Genomic DNA, 20,950 nt, shown 5'->3' with positions numbered 1-20,950 from the left:
GGTTTTCTCTGTGTAGTCTTGGCTGTCATGGAACCTTGAACTCAAGAGATTTGCCTGCCTTTGCCTCCCAAGTGCTGGGATTAAAGGTGTATTTCACTACGGTCTGGCTTCAAAAAGTTTTTATGACCATCCTGCAACCTTACCTTTGTTTCAAAGGGTTGTTATGACTATGTTGTTATGACTGCTTTATAATGCTGCTCCTGTAACCCTACCTATTAGCCTGCCAAATACCCCTTCTGGAAACCACCAACCCCTGAACTATAAAAATTCTTATCTTACCCATGTCCAAGGCTGACCTCTTGAACGCTACCATAGGGGGAGGCAGCCTATGTACATGAGTTAAAAAAGCTTGCTTCAATTAATTGCTTGCTTTAATTAATTTGGTCATTGATGATTATGGTTAGTGGTTTTTCTCCTTGAGATTAGCATTATGATAAGCATCTCACAGACAATGTCTTAGGGTTTCTATCGCTGCAACAAAACACCATAAGTGAAAAGCAAGTTGGGGAGGAAAGGGCTTATTTGGCTTACATTTCAACATTGCTGTTCATCACTGAAGGAAGTCAGGACAGGAACTCAAAACAGGGAAGGATCCTGGAAGCAGGAGCTGACGCAGAGCCCATGGAGGACAGCTACTTACTAGTCTTGCTCTCCATGACTTGTTCAGCCTGCTTTCTTATAGAACCCAAGACCACTATCCCAGGGATAGTACCACCCACAATGGGCTTGGCCCTCCCCCATTGATCACTAATTGAGAAAATGCCTTAAGGATGGAAGCATTTCCTCAACTGAGGCACCTTCCTCTGATGATTCTAGTTTGTCAGTTTGACACACAAAACCAGTCAGTACAGATGGTATTACTCATAATGAGTCGTGTGTGTGTGTGTGTGTAAAATCCTCTAGAAGGATGATGATAATCTGGTTTTTATATTAAACTGATGATAGTCTTGAGATTTGCCTTTTCTAATTTGTTCTTTCTAATAACACTCTGGAGGCAGAGGCAGGAGAGCCATGAGTTTAAAGTCAGGCTCATGTACATAATGAATTCCACAATAGCCTGGGCTATACTGTGAGACTTTGCTTCAAAAACACAAAACAAAGTAATAACAAAAACAAATAAAAGTCATACATAGTAGTAAACATATGTAATCTCAGTACTTGGGAGACAGAGGCAAGAAGATCAGGAGTCCAAAGGCAACCTTAGCTATATATCAAGTTTGAAGAGAGCTTAGGCTATACAAGCTGTTCAATAATCCTTCTGTGTACTGTGAAGATGCATTGCTCTCATTGTTAATAAAAAGCTGACTGGTTGATAGCTAGGTAGGATTTTAGGGGCAGAGAGAATGCTGGGAAGAAGGAGGGTAGAGGAAGCATGTGAACTTGCCGTACTAAGGAAAGGTACCGAGCATGTGGCAGAGCACTGATAAGAAATATGGGTTAATTTAAGATGTGAGAGTTTGCTAGTAACAAACTGAGCTATCAACCAAGCATTTATAATTAATAATAAGTCTCTGTGTGGTTATTTGGGGAGCAGCTGGTGGGTCAGAGCTGATCAGTTGTTTAGATGAAAAACTCCTCCTGCATACATAAGACCCAGTCTCAGAAACCAAACAGGGTAAGTGAGATGGCTCAATGTGTAAAAATCTTGTTAAAAACAAAAACCGAGAAAAGAAAATCTGAAAGCCTAAGTTCTACATCAGCTGAACTTTTTTCTTAGGCACCATGATAGCTTTCAGTGCTTTAGTACTTAATGTACCATCTTGAATTTGTTTTCTATTATTATTATCTATTAACTTTGCCTTCTAAATTAAACTGTAACTATCTCAAGACAATTATGCGAATACATTAGTTTTAAATGCGCACTTCTTAAAAAGAACAAAGACTACCCTACTTTCTCAGCTCCTGTTATTTTGTAGCCCTTTTCAGATGTGACCAAAATTCCTACCAGTCTGTCTGGATTTTGAATGACTAATGATAAAAGGTTCTTTTTCATGAAAAGGAATTCTATGCACTTTGGCAGTACACACAGAACTTTGGAAGCAACAGCAGAGACACAGAAAGAAAGCAGCAGAACTCAGAACAACAAAGCCTTTCCTTGTGAGGAAGCAGCTCTCCCTGGTCCTAATACAACCCAAAAGCTTTTGCACTTTCTCCGCCTAAATGTGACTCCTTCAGTAAGATGGGCTTTGGAAGGAGAAGCTTGGAAACTTTCCTATAAATTGTGATGCTCCAGTGGGATAAAACAGATGCAGGATGTAGTAGCATTCTCTTTAAAAACAATTGTAGAATATAACTTTTGGAAAATTAACTCAGAAATCAATTACCTCAAGCTAGTCTTTGCTCTGTTTTTACACTGTGGCTCTCAAACCATATGAAATATTCTTATGCATCCATTTATTTCATATTTATCATCTGTCTTCACCTCCTAAAACATAAACTTAAATAGAACAGAAACCTTACTTGTCTATCACCCTGTGTGTCCAGAGCTTAGAAAATTGTCTGGCACAAAAGCTAAGCTGGTAAGTACTGCTCTGCAGTGCGACACTGAAGGACTTCACTCATTCTCTTACCAAGCATGGTGTGTGAGATGGGGAAAGTGATGGTGGGCTGGCCTGTCATCCTCCAGCGGCTACAGAGGTAGGACAGATCTGTTCTAAGCATTTCTACTATCATCTGGTTGTCCAGAGCCAGGTAGAACTGTTGCTGATCTATAAACTGAGAAAAGGGAAAACAATCATTCAGAAAAATTTTCTCTCACAAATATCAAATAGTATTTTTCAATGTCTGCTTATTCATAAAGCATATATGTCACACAGGAAACAGTACTCTCAAATTTAATGACTAATAATTCCCAAAGTATGTGGTGGTCAACGGTATGCATAACAATAATTTCTGATATTTTTTTTTCTTTTTGGATTTTTTTGAGCTAAGATTTCTCTGTGTAGCCCTGGCTGTACTGGAACTCACTCTATAGACCAGAATGACCTTGAATTCAGAGATCTGCCTGCCTCTGCCTCCTGACTGCTTGGGATAAAGGTGTGCAGCCATCACTGCCTAGCTAGTTTCTGATATTTTTAAAGTGTGTGACTGTTTACAAATTTTTTCAAGTATATAATTTCATTTAATCCTATAACCACCTAGTATAGGTAGCTCCTCCTCTACCTCTCCCCTTTCTTCCTAATTTCTTATTATGTAGCCTAGGCTCACTTTGAACTCATAATGCCCTTGCTCTGTAATTCCTGAGTTATGAGATTACAGGCACGCAGCACTATTCTCAACTTGATGTTTTTCTTTCTTTCTTTTTTTTTTTTTTGGATTTTTTCAGGACAGGGTTTCTCTGTAGCTTTCGGTTCCTGTCCTGGAACTAGCTCTTGTAGACCAGGCTGGCCTCGAACTCACAGAGATCCGCCTGCCTCTGCCTCCCGAGTGCTGGGATTAAAGGCGTGCGCCACCACCGCCCGGCTGCCGTTTTTCTTTTAATATGAAGAGTAAGACTCAGGGGCAGTATGTGAACTAACACACACATCTGATTAGCAAATGGAAAAGTCAGAAATAGAGTCTAGGTTAAGTTCATCTTTTGTCTATCTTAGATGCACTGTTTTAGATATAACAAATAGAAGATTAAAATTTTCCTTCAAGAAAATAATTACTTTGCTACTAGAGATCAAACCTTAGGACTTGTGCATGTTTAGAAAGCACTTGACCATTAAGCTTCATCTTCAGCCCTTGGTTGAGACAGAATATTCCTATGTACCTCATACTAACCTTGCTAACCATGTGGCCCTTGTTGGTGCTGAATGCACTGCCTCATCCTCCTAAGTGCTAGAATTACAAGCATGTGACACTGTACCTAGCTTCCTTCCCAGAAAATAATTGCTACTACCATCCATCTTAGATCTATGTATGTCGCTAACAAATGTCAGGCCACCAATATATATGATTACAGCCTAATAGTCCTGTTATTTTTCTTTAAAAGAGGACATTGAAGATTTCTATGCAAATGAAAGGCTCCTTCATAATAGGGAACACTTAATTGAGCAGTTAAATAGATTGTATTTCCACACATAAAGGACAAATACAGTCTTAATTTGACTTCTGAAAAATAAGGAAAATTCTGTAAATACCTTAACATTTGGAAAATCCCAATCACAGTTTAACACCCAGGAATATTGGTAGTGGCAGTCACTTGGCAAAGCTCTACACAGCAAGTTCAATTCAGCGAACAGTTATTGAATCACTTAATACATGCAAGGCCCTGTAAGACTGTGACTAATCCAATTCCAGCCAATGTTTTATTTCTGCAGTCTCTCTCCTCTCATTTCGATTCATCTCAATGCATGGTGCAGCTTTTGCCACTCACCTGTGGAGTGAAAGTGAAGACTGTTTTGCGAATGTCATAGAGTTTTGATGTTCCAAGCACACCCATGAACCTGTAGGGTCGTCCACTGAGTTTCATTCTACTGTTGCATCCTGACACAAAATTGAAAACTGGTCAGGATATTCTTAATGTACAGATTAAAGCAATATTGGTCTCCACAGACACTCACAATGTATGTATATACATATATACACATCTACCTCATTTCTTTCTGTTTAAGGTGTCTTCCTTTTACAGTCTAGCTTTCTTAACATTAGAATCTATCTTGCAATCCATACCTGTGTTAAATGTATTATATATATTACTATATATGTAAAAGTAAATTAAATAGACTTTTAGATACAATAAGTATATTGTTCATTCACTGACATGCATTTTTCCTATCACCAAAGGGGAAAATACACATTGTTCTAAAAATGTTTTCCTCCCAAATACATTGAATATTTTTTCTTGTCAGTACTTATAGAACCCCTACTATATGTTTTTGGCTATGACATATTTTCATGAGTACTTGATTTGATATCTTTATCTTTGATACGCTGCCTTTTCATGCATATGTGTATGAGTACACGTGTAGACCAGTGGAAAGCCTTGGGTGTCATTCTCAGGAATGTCACTCATCTCCTTGTGAGGTCCATTCTCTCATCAACCTAGTCCACCAACTAGGCTAGATTTTCTGGCTAGTGAGCCCCTGGATCCTCATGTCTCTTCCTTCCCAGTGCTGGGATTACAAGCATGCATACCATTCCTGACATTCTTATGTTTATTCATAGAACCAAACTTGGGTCCTCATGATGGCGAGACAAGTGTTTCACCAACTGAGCCATTCCCCCAATCCCTAAACATGCTACATTTTCAGAGCTGCTTCAACTTGAAAGGGAGCAGACCAGAGAATGCTCAATTACAAGTTTCACTGAATTAAGCACACATTTGCTCTGGGATTAATATCAAAACTAGGTTTTAACTATTATTGCTTAGGGTGTGTGTGTGTGTGTGTGTACAGGGACACATTCTCATGACATGACACACATGGAGGTCAGAGGGCAACCTTTGTAGCTGGTTCTTTTCACTTTGAGTTTCCGGGATCAAACTCAAGTCATCAGGCTTTTGTGGAAAGTGTTCTTACCTGTTTAGCCATTATGCTGGTCTTTGTTAGTATTTTTTTATCACAGAAAAATATGTGTAACATAAAATTTATCATTTTAAGAGTACAGTTTAGTGACTTTAAATACATCTTCGTGTAAATGCCATCACTACTTCATCTTATCAAACTGAAACTCTACTTGCTAGTTCCCTTCTCCTCTCAATCTAACAATAAATTTCTACTTTGTGTCTATGAATTAGACTACTCAACGAGAATCATAAATATCTTTCCTTTGAAAACTAACTGCTTTATTTAACTCAGCACAATATCTTTGAAGTTCATATATGGCATAGCACATGTTAGAATTTCCTTCCTCTTTTAAGGCCAAATATTCTACCTATGTATATACCACCTTTGTTTTTCTATTCAATTGTTGATGGGAATTTGGAGTGTTCCCATTTTGTCTACTGTGAACAATACTGTACAGTAACAAAGATAATACCTATTCTACCTCTTCACTGCATTTCCTTCAGAGTATGTACTTAGAATTCTTGAATCATATACCTAGTCTATGTTTAATTTTAAATCTTTTAAAATTTTTTATAAAATTGAGAAAAAAAATATAATTATTTATCAAAGTCTGGCTTATTTCATTTAACATTATAATCTCCAGTTATATCTGTTTTTCAGACAATAAAATAATTTCAATTTTCATTAATTTCTTTCATTAACATTTGTTATATTTAGCGAACAAATCTTCTACCTATTTGGTTATATTCATTTTTATAGTCTTTTTTCTTTTTGATGCAACTATAAATGCATTTTTTGTTGATTTCCTTTTTGGATCATTTATTTTTATTATAGAAATGAAAATATGTAATTTTGTGTCCTATATCTTTGCCCGATTTATTATTTCTAAGTTCTCTCTCTCTCTCTCTCTCTCTCTCTCTCTCTCTCTCTGTTTTTCTGTGTAACAGTCCTGACTACCCTGAAACTCACTCTGTAGACAAGGCTGGCCTCAAACTCATAGAGATCCACCTGCCTCTGCCTTCCAAGTGCTGGGATTAAAGGTATAAACCACCACTGCCCAGCTTCTAGCAGGCTTTTTAAATATATATGAAATCTTTAGATTTTTTCCACATCAGAACACAGTTCATTATTTCAATTCTTTATTTATAATTGTTTATATTTTTTATTATTTACTATATTAACAGAAGTTTGTGTATCTGAACCAAGCATAATGTTATAAACCTATAATTCCTGCACATGAAAGGCTGAGGCAAGATGACTGTGAGTAGTAGGCAGGAGGATTGCAAGTTAGAGGCCAGCTTGGTATATACAGTGAGGCAATTTCATGAAAACAAGGAGGAAGAGAAGGAGGAGGAGCAGCTGTTTGTTCTTTGGCTTTCTGCTCATTTATTCATTTCCTAGGCTTCCTAATGTATCTTCTAATATTTTTCTTCTCCTTTTTGGGCTATTCTTAGTATAAGGACTAAAAAAAAAAAAATCCCACAAGCTATTCCATTATACCTGAAGCTAAAATTGCGCTTTTAAATTTTTATTTGTTATTGTATGTGCATGATGTGTGTAAATGTATGTGCAAAGGCACACATGCATGGGTCAGAGTACAACTTTGCGGTGTTGGATCTTTCCAACTTCATGTGGGTTCTTGGGATGGAACTCAAGTCTAAAGACTTGCTTAGTAAGTTTATTTGCTGAGCCATCTCATTGGCCCTGAAATTATGCTTTTAATTGTGGTACAATATATCAAAAGTTTAACATTCTTTTTCTTCAATATTTTCTTTTATTATCATCAGTCTTTGGAACTATATTGAATGAGGTAATTCAGACCCAGAAGACAAATGTCATGGTTCTCTCTCATCTGTGGTTCCTAGCTCCAGGTCTTTAAATGTGCGTATATAGCCTGAAGTAACTGCAGCAACCAGGAAAGTAAAAAGGGACTACTACATGGGGCAGAGAGCAATAGAGAAGGGAAGAGAGGTGTAAGTAGGGTTTAAGTCATCTGAATGAGAAAAATTTAAAAATGAGGAGCTCTATTTAGGGAGGGGGAAGATGATAAATATAGAAGGAGGGTAAAGTAAGCTAGAATGTCCTGAAAAGTCATAAGAAATATAATTGATCTATCTAAAACTACATATAATACATATAAGTTTGTATATACCATGCAGGAAAAGCTCCCTTTTGAATTGTTGGTCAGACTCCTACAACATAAACAATTGCTGTTGCCCTTGGCTGCCTCCCAGAGTTGAAGATAACTCTCTATTGCAAGACACAATATACTTTGAACAAAAGATGAAGGATGCAACATCCAAGCAAGGTCTGACCTGAATACCTCCTTCCTGAGGTTTAGCTTTCATAGTATAGTACTAGGAGACAATATGCAAGTCCACAATGGAGAGAAGCAACCAGTAGTCCTACTCAGGTATAATGTTTGTGAACTAAAGCAATGACCAGCGTGGCATAATATTTCTAAGGGTGCAATAGTAGCACACATACCACCGCAGTAACCAACAGCTCTCTAACTGAACTAAGATCTACTCAACAACAGTGAAACTGTACCTGGTACTGGAAACCTGGCCAGCTACCTGGGACTAGTGAAGCTATGGCACTTTAGTGACCCTCATAATTCCTATTGTTGGAGCTGTGCAGCCTTGTCTCAGATCAGCATATGACTACCTGTTCAGTGGCTTTCCTCGGGGCAAGGCACCCGTGGAAATGGATTCTTACTTGGCAAGGACCAGGAGACAATGGGACAGTGCAAGAATTTGCAAAATTCATGCAGCTTGTAGACTTTTCTCTCTCATTATATTGTTGCTTTGTTAGGCAGTTTTTAGTTTTTCTTTGTCAGTCACACATGAAACAGCTGTAATTTTCCCTGGAAATTTTGTTCTTTCTCAAATATTTTCCCCTAATATTCAGCAGGCAAACTAATGCTTCTCAAATCTCTTATCTGGAATTACTAACTACAATGCCTAAGCGTGGGAACTTTTCTGACTCTAAATAGAGACAGTTAGGTGAAAAAACAATACTTGAAACACTAACCATGTCTCTCACTTCTGGGACCTTCTCAAGCTATTCAGTGCAACTTGAGTCCTATGCACCTGGTGGTCAGAGTTTTTCCTTGTGCTGATACCCCTTCCCTGTGTCAGGACCTGAACCTGAGCTGAGGCTGGATCCTGGCATCTAACTATACTTTAAATATTTATCCTTATACCCACATATAAGTATAGTTCTTATTCCTCAGCAACAACAACAAAAAAATCTCCTTGCAGAGGGTAGAAGGGCAGGGGAGAGGAAGGGAGGGAAGTCGAGAAAAATGTATAGCTTAATAAAATCAATAAAAAATCAATAGCGAAAGATCATTATACAAAACTATAAGTGTTCAAAATGCAGAACACAAGTGACTGTGTGGTACCCAGACCCGACTGATCCATCTGTAACACAATTCCAGCACACAAGGCTCGGGATCATAGCAGAAACATGGTGTTAGGGGGTGGAAAGATTGTAAGAGCCAGACTGAAATGTCTACTCTATGAAAACATTTTTCTAAAAACAAGTCATTTTATAAAAGCTTAATATAAACAAAAACCTGCAAACAAAAACAATGGCCTCTTCAGTGGTTAAATTATGAGTGTTTTAAAATCTTTTTTTTCTGGGTTCTTTTCTGTATTTTTTGGGTTTTTTTTTTCTGTGTCTTTTTTTAAATCTCCAGAAGTCAGTATGTACATGTCAGTTGGTAATCAGATAACTTACAACTTCTAAAAACTGATGAGAACCAGAACAGTGTACGCATTCACGTAAAACTAAAGACAATTCCCAGTTCCTAAGTGAAAAAATATTTCATACAATGAATTTCATATTTAAAAAGTTATACAAATGAAATACATATATGTAAACACACATATTACACATCTGAGTAATAAAAGTTTGCCCTAATCTAAATTTAAAGAATAAGGGGAGAGGATTCTGGTGGTGCACACCTGGAATTGGCACCTGGGAGGCTTGGAAAAGATGGTCATAAGTCTGAGTCTAGTTTGGATTATATAGTATGACCTTAACTCATAACCAAACCAAACTGAAACAAACCAAATCAAAACTTAAAGCAGTGTCAGAGTTTCAGAGGTATGGCATTTTAGCCCTTAGGTTCATCCAGGAGTGTGCTTGCTCGCTCGCGCTCGCGCTTGCGCCCTCTCTCGCTCTCTCGCTCTCTCTCTCTCCCCATTACATATATATACATGCATGCATACATGCATGTATTATGTATGTATGTACGCATGTATACATGTGGCTTTTTGAGACAGGGTCTCAGACTCTAGCTTAGGCTGGCTTGAAACTCACTAAGTAGCCTAGGCTTGCTTATAACTTACAATAATCCTACTGCCAAGCTACCATGCCTGGGGATATATTTTTTGGAACTAATATATACAAAGGTATGTAGTCCCTCCTATATAATCATGAACTAGTAGAAAGGAGTTTAAAAACAAAGGATAATGGAAAATGTGCTATTGCTTGGAATTAAATGAAATTTAAATAATTTTGTATTTAAAAATTATTAGTCTAACAAAATAAATGATAAAGCCAATGTTGGTTGGGTAGCAAAACCAGAAAGGTATATTTTATCTTATTAATATAAAAATCAATGGTTTTTAATATTTTATCTTATTAATATAAAAATCAAAAATTAGTTGGTTTTCTGAGGAATAGTCTGCCAGTATGTTGTAAATGCTAGGAAACTAATCTTATCCTTACCCAGAATCCCTGTTCTGGAAATATACTCCAAGGAAACAATGATCTACACATTGGCATTTATAGAAGGATAAAAGCTTTGGAAACAACACAGACAATTAAAAATAAAGGAATAATTATTATAATTTTATGTAATAACATGTCTATTTCAATATGAGATGATACATATAGAAAAGGTAAGATAAACACAACAGAACACATTATGTACACTATAAAAAGTACTTAGGTGCACTAACAGATTAGGAAAGAATTTTTATTAATATTTCTGTTTAATAGTAAGTTTAATAAATTCATAAAGCAGATCATCCCATAATTAAAAATAACTGAACGTGGTGGGTGGACACCTACACTCAGCAATTGAGAAACTGTGGCAGGAGGGTCACTTGAGACTAGGAATTTGAGGCTAGCCTGGGCAACATAATGAGACCTTGTCTATAGATAGATAGATAGATAGATAGATAGATAGATAGATAGATAGATAGATAGGCAGGCAGGCAGGCAGGCAGGCAGGCAGGCAGGCAGGCAGGCAGATAGACAGAGGAAAAACAAAACAAAAAAGGAGCTGCCCATTAACTCCTAAGTATCTAAAACAAGGCAGATAATTACTTAACTGTCATACTTAGTGAGGAAGCATCTCCTTTTCCTTGGTAGGAGTACAGCTGCTGTCTGATATGTATTTAAAGCAATTTTGTTATTGTGAAACTGTTGCAATTATAGTTTGTAGACAAGGTCTCCCTTTGTAGCATAAGCTGGTCTGAAATTTGCACCAGAGTCCAGGCTGAGATACACAATCCTCCTTTCTTAGCCTCCTTAGTGCTAATATAATTGTGGGCTGGGTCACATGATGCTTTAAAGAGACTGCTAAGATTCTTATCTGGCAATCTACATATTTTGGAGTGAGGTACTAGGTAGTGAAGGCTTTTTTTTTGTACATGGCAGATAAGCACTCTACTATTGAGCTATATATACTTAATCAAAAATCTAATATTTACAAAACTGACCTCTTGTAGCTTGATTTAAGATTATATTAATTTCCTATTGGTACTGAAATGAACTATCACACATATAATAGCTTAAAACAGTACAAGTTTAGGCTAGAGAGATGGTTTTGTGGGTAAAGGTATTTGGTGCTAAGTCTGATAACCTGAGTTGAATCCCTAGGTGGAAGGAGAAAATCAGTTCTTGCAGGTTGTCATCTGACCTTCATAAATGCATCGTGGCACGAGAACACACACACATACACACACACACACACACACACACTAAAATGAATAAATAAATGTAATTTAAAAGTTTAGAAAAAAACAACACAAATCCTTATTAGTACTAGAGACTAGTTGTGCAAAATTAGCATTACAGAGCTAAAATAAAACCTAAGTATCCAGGGAGAAATCCATTTATTGGCTTTTTCAGTTTCTACATTTCAGGATCTAGATATTAATATTCCCTTCCTCACAGCCTCATCACTCCCATCTCCTGCTTATGTCATCAAAATTCCTACTTCTATTTTCTGATCTTCCTCTTGATTCCCTTTTTAAAAGATATGTGTGATTACATTTAGAGCCCACTTGAGTAATTGAGATTGGAGGAATATTCTTCCATATCTTAAAATTCTTAATTATATTTGCTAAGTCTTCATTGACACATAATATAATGCTCATAGGTTTCCTGGATTATGAATGGATGTCTGGGGTGAGACATTACTCATAGCTCCACAGTCCACCCCTTGGGCCCTGAGTATACACATTTCTTCCACATGGAAAATACATTTATCTCACCTCAGGATCTCCCAAACTCTTTAACATATATCACTGGACCAAATTTAATTTCTTCCCAACATCATCACCCCCAAAGTCCAAATAAGAGTTTAATGAGATATGAATCTGGGTATATGTCATCCTGGGACAAGATTCCTTTCCATTCCATTTCTATTCAATTTCATTCCATTCAATTCTAGCTAGAAAATACAATTTCTGCTCCTCAAATACAGTAGCAGGACAGGATTGGTTACAAATGATGGGCATTCCCATCATAAAAAAGAGAAAATGGAAGGAAGAAAAGAGTTAGCAGTACCAAAAAATTCTGAGATCCAAGTAGGCATGTCATTAGATTTCAAGGTTTAGCAGTAGTCCTCTGTAGCTCGATGGTCCCCTGTCTGAGCTGAAGCTCCACCCTCACAAGCCAAGAGTCTTCCCTTTGCGTTAACCGCCTTTTCACTCGGCAAGCAGCATGAGCTTGCGGCTGAGCAGTCGCATCAGTCTACTTCCCCGCTGCACAATTCTAGAAATCCAAAACTTCTTTCAGCTTGTCCTGTGCTTGGCATCTGTCTCTTTTAGTCTAAGCTGGAGTATTTCTGCTGGTACAGGTAGAATATTCTTTATTCTAAATGCTTGGAACCTGAGATGCTTTACATTTTAAAATGGGAATACTCATATATACTTTCCTGGCTCAGCAAGCCATCATTTACCTAAAGGCTTAAATTCTGAATGTAATCCAAAGTCCTAAATTTAGAATTCAAACATCAGAATAAGGTATAACTGTGGTTGGTTCCATCTGGAGAGAATTCATTCCTTGGCAATCCTGACTTCAAAAGGCTGTGGAAATTCCTTGGTAATCCTCATAGCACTACAACCCGAATTTGTTGGTTTGAATGAAAATGGCCCCCAAAGATTTGAAGGTTTGGTGACCAGGGAGTGGCACTCTTTGAAAGGAGTAAGAGAGGTGGCCTTGTTAGAGAAAGTACGTTACTGGGAGTGGGCTTTGAGGTTTAAAAAGCCCAAGCCAGGTCCAGTGACTCTGCCTTCCTGCTGCCTGTGGATCCTGATGCAGAACTCTCAGCTCCTTCTCCAGCACAATGTCTGCCAAGCATGCCACCATGCTTCTCACAATGATGATAATGGACTAAACTTCCGAAACTGTAAACCAGCCCCAATGAAATGTTTTCTTTTATAAGACTTGTTGTGCTCATGCTGTTTCGTTTCAGCAATAGAACAGTGATGGAGACAGCAGTTGGTACCTGGGAGTGTGATACTGCCATGACAGGCTTGACCATGCTGCTCACTGGTGGAACATACTTTAGATTAGGAAAGCAGTTGAACACTTTAGTCAGGGCCTAATGGGCCATATTAATAGTCAATTGTGGTATAGGATTTGCTGAAGCGGGTGGAGGCAGAAGGATCACAAGTTTGAGGCCAGCCTGGACTTGGCACCACGAACTACCACTCACCAAGGCTGCCCTGGCTATAGTTGTTATTGAATGCCAGATCCAGAAATAACAGAGACTAACACTGAGCCTCAGATATGGCGGGCTGACTACACTGGACTATGTCTTTCATAGAAATGCCAACACTTTGTTGTTACTAGAGTAAATACTTATTGTGGTTATAGATTTGCCTTTCTCGAATGTATTGCTTCTGCTAAAACCACCATCCATGGATTTACAGAATGCCTTATCCGTGGTATTCCACACAGTGCCACTTCTGACCAAGGAAGTCGCTTCACAGCCAGAGAAGTGTGAAAGTGGGCCCACAATAATGGAAGATACTACTGGTCTTACCATGTTCCCACAATCCTGAAGCAGCTGGATTGATAGGAAGATGGAATGGCCTTTTGAAGACAGAGTTACAGTGCCAATTAAGTCACAGAAATATCAAGAGTTGGAACAGGATTTTCCAGAAGGTGGTATATGCTTTGAATTAGCATCCAAATTATGGTATTGTTTCTCCCATAACAAGGATCCATAGGTCCAGGAATCAAGGGATAGAAAACAGAATAGTTCTACTCACTATTACCACCACTGATCCACTAGGAAAGTTTTTGCTCCATTTCCTATAACCTTTAGTTCTGTTGGCCTAGAAGTTTTTATTCTACAAAAGGGAAGAGTGAAAATTATTGAACTGGAAGTTCAGACTCCCCTCTGGACACTTTGGACTTCTGATGACCTTAAACCAACAGGCTAAGTGTTAGGAGGGGTGATTGATCCAGATTACTAAGGGGACATTAGATTGCTGCTCCACAATGGAGGTAAGATGGAATGTACTCACTCATATTTGGTTTCTAGCCATAAATAAAGGACATTGAGCCTATAATTTGTGATCCTAGAGAAGCTAAATAAGAAAAACATATAGGCATCCTCCTGAATATTAACCTTCATCAGGCGATAAAAGGAGACAGAGACAGAGATCCACATTGGAGCACCGGACTGAAATCTCAAGGTCCAAATCAGGAGCAGAAGGAGAGAGAGCACGAGCAAGGAACTCAGGACCGCGAGGGGTGCACCCACACACTGAGACAATGGGGATGTTCTATCGGGAACTCACCAAGGCCAGCTGGCCTGGGTCTGAAAAAGCATGGGACAAAACCAGACTTGCTGAACATAGAGGACAATGAGGACTACTGAGAACTCAAGAACAATGGCAATGGGTTTTTGATCCTACTGCACGTACTGGCTTTGTGGGAGCCTAGGCAGTTTGGATGCTCACCTTACTAGACCTGGATGGAGGTGGGTGGTCCTTGGACTTCCCACAGGGCAGGGAACCCTGATTGCTCTTTGGGCTGATGAGGGAGGGGGACTTGATTGGAGGAGGCAGAGGGAAATGGGAGGCGGTGCCGGGGAGGAGGCAGAAATAACAAATAAATAAATAAAATAAAATAAAATAAAATAAGATTGTGCCTGGAGTCCAGGAGATCCTTACGGTGTCTCTTGGTGCTATTATGTCCTGTGATGTTATTGGGAAACTACAACCACTTAATCTAGGTAGGATGACAAAGGGTACAGGACCACTCAGCAATAATGGTATGGGTCACTCCTCTAGGAAAACAGCCAAGACCTGCTGAGGTGCTTGCTGAGGGTAGAGGAAATACAGAAGGTGTAGGAGAGGAAGGTAGCTATAAATACCAGCTAAGAATACACAAACAGTTGCATAAATGAGGATTATAATAGGCATTTCTGTCATAGTTCATTAGGAATGCATTTGTAAAGATATTTGTGTTTTCTTTCCTCAATTTCTTTATCAGGTAGTCTAACAACAATTAAGAGAATGTCAATGATTATCACATTTAAGTTTGAGATAAAAGGATATCCCTTGAGTGCCATTGTCATCTATGTTAAATCTGCATTTGGAGTTGTACGAGGGTAGTCATATTATGTTGAGCATTGTTATGACCTGGTTAAATATAATAAGTTTGTGGATGTATGTAGGATAGTTATATCATACTAGGCCTGGTTATATCATACTTACAACCTGGTTACTGTTTTTCATTTGGAAATTAATCATTACATAAGGAGATATGATTGCTTGTCAAGTGGACAAGGGGTGGACTTGTGATGGCTACTACATCTGGAATTAAGTAAAACCCCCAAAATGGCTGGGCACACCTGTGAGGAATTTTTGCTTAAACATTTGAAGCAGGAAGATTCACTTCTAATCTTCATCTTTGAGGTGGGAAGACAAACCTTTAATCCAGATCTTTTGAGGTGGGAAGACTCACCTTTAATTTGAACTATACCTTCTGCTGGAAGCTTCTATACATGTATCTCTCTTTGCCTGCTTACTCTCACCCTCACTAGCAAGTCCATTCCTCCACTGGCATTAGAACCTATTTCTTTGAGATTCTGTTGTATACTGAAGACAAGTTGAAATGCCCAGCCTTATGAATAAAAAAACTACTGGATTCTTGACCTTCCATTCATAGGCACCCATTGTTAGACTAGCTGGACCACAGCCTGTAAATCAGTCTAATAAATCCCACATATCTATTCATTCATTAATTCATATATATATTCATTAATTCACTCTGTAAGTTCTGTTATTCTAGAGAACCCTGACTAATATACTCAGTCCTTTATTTCTGTTATATCAAAGCTAATTCTGTAACCCGATATGTCCCTATGATTGCATTAGGAGTTTACTTCAATAATCTAGAGTAACAGTTTCAACTCAAGTTTCTTAATTTAACTACACCTGCAATTTTTTTTGCCATATAAGGTAATGTTCATAGGTACTAGAGACCAGTACCTGAAGTTCAGAAATGTTGAATTGTCTTATTTTTTTTACTCCCAGCCCTTGAATCACTTTCAGTTAACAGTGTTGCAATTTGTCTAATGCAAAAATTCCATCATCAAATTTAATAAAATAATAACTATTTACAAAATATAGTAAATTAAGGAATTATTATAATAATTTGTTTACTACATGAAAAAGTATAAAAGGCCTAAAACAAGTTCCTTGATCACTACTCTACATAAAATTAGCGTGTATTCAAAATAGAAATATAGGTCCTAAGAAAGGGGAGAACATGGTAGTCAAATATACATTTAGAATAAGGATATAATATTATCTGAAAACAAGTATGTGCTGCATGACAAAGTATGCATAAAGTACATCTAAAATTATCACCTCAATAATGATGGGTTCAGAAAATTGAATTCCAAAGACTAAATTCCCTTTTGGATCCAATTAAAGTAGCAGGTTAATAGAAAGAAACCAGCCAGCATCACATAACACTTTAATTCTAGTAGGCTGGCCAACCTCCTTACCTAGACTGGAATAAATGTGGCTAAGAATACGAGCTGGCTGTACTCTGATAGGGTACACCTCGGCAATGGTCTCCACATCAATTCCTTTGTCCTTCAAAATGGCCTTGATTTCTTCTGTTTCAGCTAGAATGGACACTATCGGAAAGAAAGATGAAGTTAACAGAAGGTTTTTGTTCAGTAGAAACTTTAAAAATATTTCTTAGATTTATTTCATGTGTATGAGTATTTTGCCTATATGTATGTCTGTCCATGCATCGTATGCTACCCTGGTGCCAATGGAGGTCAGAAGAGGGTATTGGATCCCCTAAAATTGGAGTTATGAACAGTTATAAGCCACCATGTGGATTCTGGGAAGTGAACCTGGTCCCGGTAGGTCCCCTGGAAGAACAAGTGCTTCCAATAGTTAAGCTGAGCCATCTCTTCAGACCCTTAAAAATATTTTCAAGTGCATAATTTCTTTTAGAGGAGGAAAGAGGAGGAAATTATTGCTAAGGAATTCTGACTAATCAGTAATTATTCTAGATTAAAATATTACATAAATGGGAAAGTAATAACAAGACTAGAGACTTGATTTTTGACTAGGTACCTATTTGTGCCTACTGAATGGCATTTTCAGTATTTATGAGACTCCATGTTGAAATGGAAAATTTTAACCACAAGATGGCTCAGTATTTAAGAGCTCTGGCTTTTCCAGAGGACCCAGGTTCTGTTCCCAATGCCCACATGGTGGCTTAGAACCAACTATCTGTAACTCAGTTCCAGGAGATCTGATGTCATCTGAGGGCACCAGGTACACATACTGGTGCACAGACATACGTGAAGACAAGGCACCCATATGCATTAAAATATAAATAAATAAAGGAAGGTAGCCTGAAAGAGCTGCTGGCTAACTGGACTTGAAATAATGAGTAAAATGGTCAGGAGGAAAAAATGAATTAGGGGCTAAAGAGACAGACCAGCAATTAAGAGCACTGGCATCTCATCCAGAGGGCCCAGGGTCAGTCCTCAGTACCCACATGATAGCTCATAAACTTCTTTAACTCCAGTTCCAAAGGATCTGATTCCCTCTTCGGGACTCCACAGGCACCAGGTACTCACATACATCCAGGCAAAATGCCCATACGCATAATTGTTTTAAAGTTGATAGGAATGTTGGGGGGGACAGTAGCAAACCTACACAGACTTCAATGTTATAGTATGAAAGATCTTACCAAGCAGTAAAAGACATGAAAATGGAAAAGTAGATAGGGGTTAGGCTAATCATGGAAGAATAGGTGTTATTTTAAGGTTTTGTATATTATTGTTGGGAACTGTTTCCCAAGCTGCGTTCTATAGAACTACAGAGTTCTATAGGGAGCAATAGAGTTGTTTACAGGAACAGAAGGGGTTAAAGGAGAAGCAAGCAAATAACCTTTTGAGACACTAGGAGTACATTCAACCCAAGCAACTAAATTCTTGTTTATATTTATAAAATATTTAGAGTCAAATGTCAGATGCTAGGGATATATACATAGGCATAATGAGTCCTGATGGAGAACAGAAAGGAGTTAATCTGAGAGAGGTGATGGTAAAAATAAGGGAGAAACTGTTTCAGATTAAAGAGACAGCATGCACAAAGTTACAAAAAGTTAGCTTTTATTGTTTTGCTTCCTATTGTGCTAGGGAATGAATCCAAGCCTTCACAGAACAGTCAGCCACTTGGACCACTGAGCTAAACCCACAGCTCTGAAAATTCCTTTGTAATAGGAATGGAGTGTGGAGGAACAGTGGTGAGAAATGAAGTAAAATACAAGGTCCAGTGTTAGATCACACAGAGTCCTTGTAAGCCATACCGAGAGAGCTAAGATAGGAAGCCCCTGCAGAGTTGTACCTTAAAAAGAATACACTCAATAATTAAAGAATGAATGGCCATTTCTTTGTGTGGTCTACAGTAATTTTTAAAAGAATCAAAAGAATGAACTGACAGGCATTACTGGGCCTCGACGGAAGGCAAACATCAGTTCAAAATTAATTTAAGGAGGAGATGTTGATAACTTACATTAATAGTAAGCTACTGGAATTGTCAAAAACAGGATGGATTTCAGAATGACTGGAGAAGTAAAATTCTAGAACTTGTTATATAAATACAGAATATCAGAGAAGAATAAATATGAATTGAAAGTGTTCATTTGTGTAGCTGGGAGTATCATGTGCCATTTAATGATAGAGGTGCAGAAGGAATCGTAGGCATAGATGATGCAGTAGGAGGAACCAGCTGATCAAATTTAGTTATGTTTAGTCTACAGTGCATGGAAACACGTGGGACTGTCAGAAGACATTAGAAACAGATGAGATGGGACAAAAATATATTATCAAGAGAAGAGGACCCAGAATATAACTTTGAGAAAATTCAGGACTAGATAGATAGCAAAGTCTGGGGGGGAAGGATAAGTTATTGTCTTATAGTTTATATTTTCTTTCTAGCACAGGAAGTAGGGTCATCACGTGAAAGTGAAGGAAGACTGAAGAAGGTGGGGAATATGACTAATTATTCGGAGCAAGACAAGTGGTAGGCTATGGACAGAATTCCCAGCAATACCAATAGTTCAAGGGAAAAGGAAGAAAAGAAAGTCCAGAATAAGGTAGAAAAGTACTTAAAACAGGTTGAAGGAGATATACAAAAGCATAACATGGACACTCTGGAAATTCAGTTTCTAGAAAGATAAATAACAAGTTGATCTAAAAGATCTGCTGCTAATATACTGATTATAAAATATCTATTAATACTGACAATACCAAGGTCTCTGGAAACTAAGCAAGAATATTTTCAGAGTATTAAATCAGGCTCTAAAGGACTGGAGAATTAATAGACTATGAAGAGACAGAAATATCAATGTGAAAAGAAGCCACAAATGGAGATTAACATAGTAGATAAAGAAACTGGATTGGGGGAAGTCTTAATATTTCAAAAAAGATTGTTTGTAAAGAATATAGGATGAAGCACCAACAGGGAAATTTGTATTGAATAGGAGAGCACCTTTTTCTGAGACTAGAAAAAAGAAAGCAAGGATGGGTAAGAATGCTGGGGGTGGGAAGTGTTGGGAAATTGAAAAAAAATCAGAATATTAGAATAATCAGGCATGAAGTATCAGTCCAAATATTAGGTTGAAAACAGAGCACAGCTGAACAAAATCGAGTACTTTGTTATAGTGGCTGTGAATAAAGAAAATACTGACTAAAGATAAGAACAAAGACTAACAAACCAGAAGTTGAGTTGGGAACCATGGTTGTTCAATGCCACCACTCTGCTCATCATGTGCTTTTCCCTTATAATATCTTTTAGTAGGTATAGGATAAGAAAGTGTAGACCACATGATTGCTCTAGAACTATAACACTTTGGGAGATAGAGCAGAAGTATGAGGCAGCAGTAATAGGAGTAGTTAGATGATCAAAATATTGAGATGATCTTTAGGTACAAAGAGCAGACTTACAGAAATTAGAGACAACGTTAAAAGGAAGAAAAAGAAAGCTGAGATGCATTGTTAGCAGAACACAAGAATACCTATAAGGTCCAAAATTTGACCCGTGGTGTGTGTGATGGTTTGAATGAGAAGGGCCCCAGAGGCCTTATTTAAATGCTTAGTCTCCATTAGTGGAAACATTTGGGAAGGATTAAGAGGTACGGCCTTTTTGAAGGAAGTGTGTCAGAGGAAGTAGCAAAAGTCCACGTCATTCTCAGCTAGTTCTCTCTCTTTCTGCCATCTATCTGTTGATAAGAATGTATGCTCTCAGCTAGTGCTCCAGCATCATGCCTGACTGCCTGTTGTCATGCTCTCTACTGTGATGCTCATGAACTCTAACCTTCTGGAAGTCTAAGCCCCAAATTAAATGATTTCTTTTATAAGCTGCCTTTGTCATGGTGTTTGGTCATAAGAGCAAAAGGAAAAGTAACTAGAATGGGGTACCAAACATAGAGGTACAGAGAAAGGGTTCTAGAGTCATGATATTCAAAAATTTTAAGGTTAAAAATAGTAGATTAAATCTATACCAATGCTGAAATCTAGTTTTATGACAGAATTTGGGGAAGAGAAAGAAGGCTGTGAATTGAACCTCAAAGTCATAAACTATGAATTAGAACAAAGAGAATATCAGCACAGCTAGAAGGTTTAAACCTCAAAGGAAAACATACCTTCTCATGGGGGA

The 20,950-nt window shown here is 37.9% G+C and overlaps 1 protein-coding gene across 6 annotated transcripts in view; it reads right to left on the bottom strand.

Moving 5' to 3' along the window:
- Phka1 (phosphorylase kinase regulatory subunit alpha 1) overlaps nucleotides 1-20,950 on the bottom strand; it is a 133,289-nt gene that overhangs the window by 48,159 nt on the left and 64,180 nt on the right. For all 6 annotated transcript variants that reach the window (XM_075956760.1, XM_075956757.1, XM_075956758.1 and 3 more), the window contains exons 14-16: nucleotides 16,768-16,902; nucleotides 4,361-4,470; nucleotides 2,571-2,715 (exon numbers count right to left, since the gene is read on the bottom strand). In XM_075956760.1, the coding sequence (XP_075812875.1) occupies nucleotides 2,571-2,715; nucleotides 4,361-4,470; nucleotides 16,768-16,902 (390 nt within the window). The remainder of the gene's footprint in view (nucleotides 1-2,570; nucleotides 2,716-4,360; nucleotides 4,471-16,767; nucleotides 16,903-20,950) is intronic.

Source organism: Microtus pennsylvanicus, chromosome X (assembly GCF_037038515.1).
Source record: "Microtus pennsylvanicus isolate mMicPen1 chromosome X, mMicPen1.hap1, whole genome shotgun sequence".
In the NCBI taxonomy this organism is placed as follows: domain Eukaryota; kingdom Metazoa; phylum Chordata; class Mammalia; order Rodentia; family Cricetidae; genus Microtus; species Microtus pennsylvanicus.
This window is presented reverse-complemented; position numbering and strand designations above follow the sequence as displayed.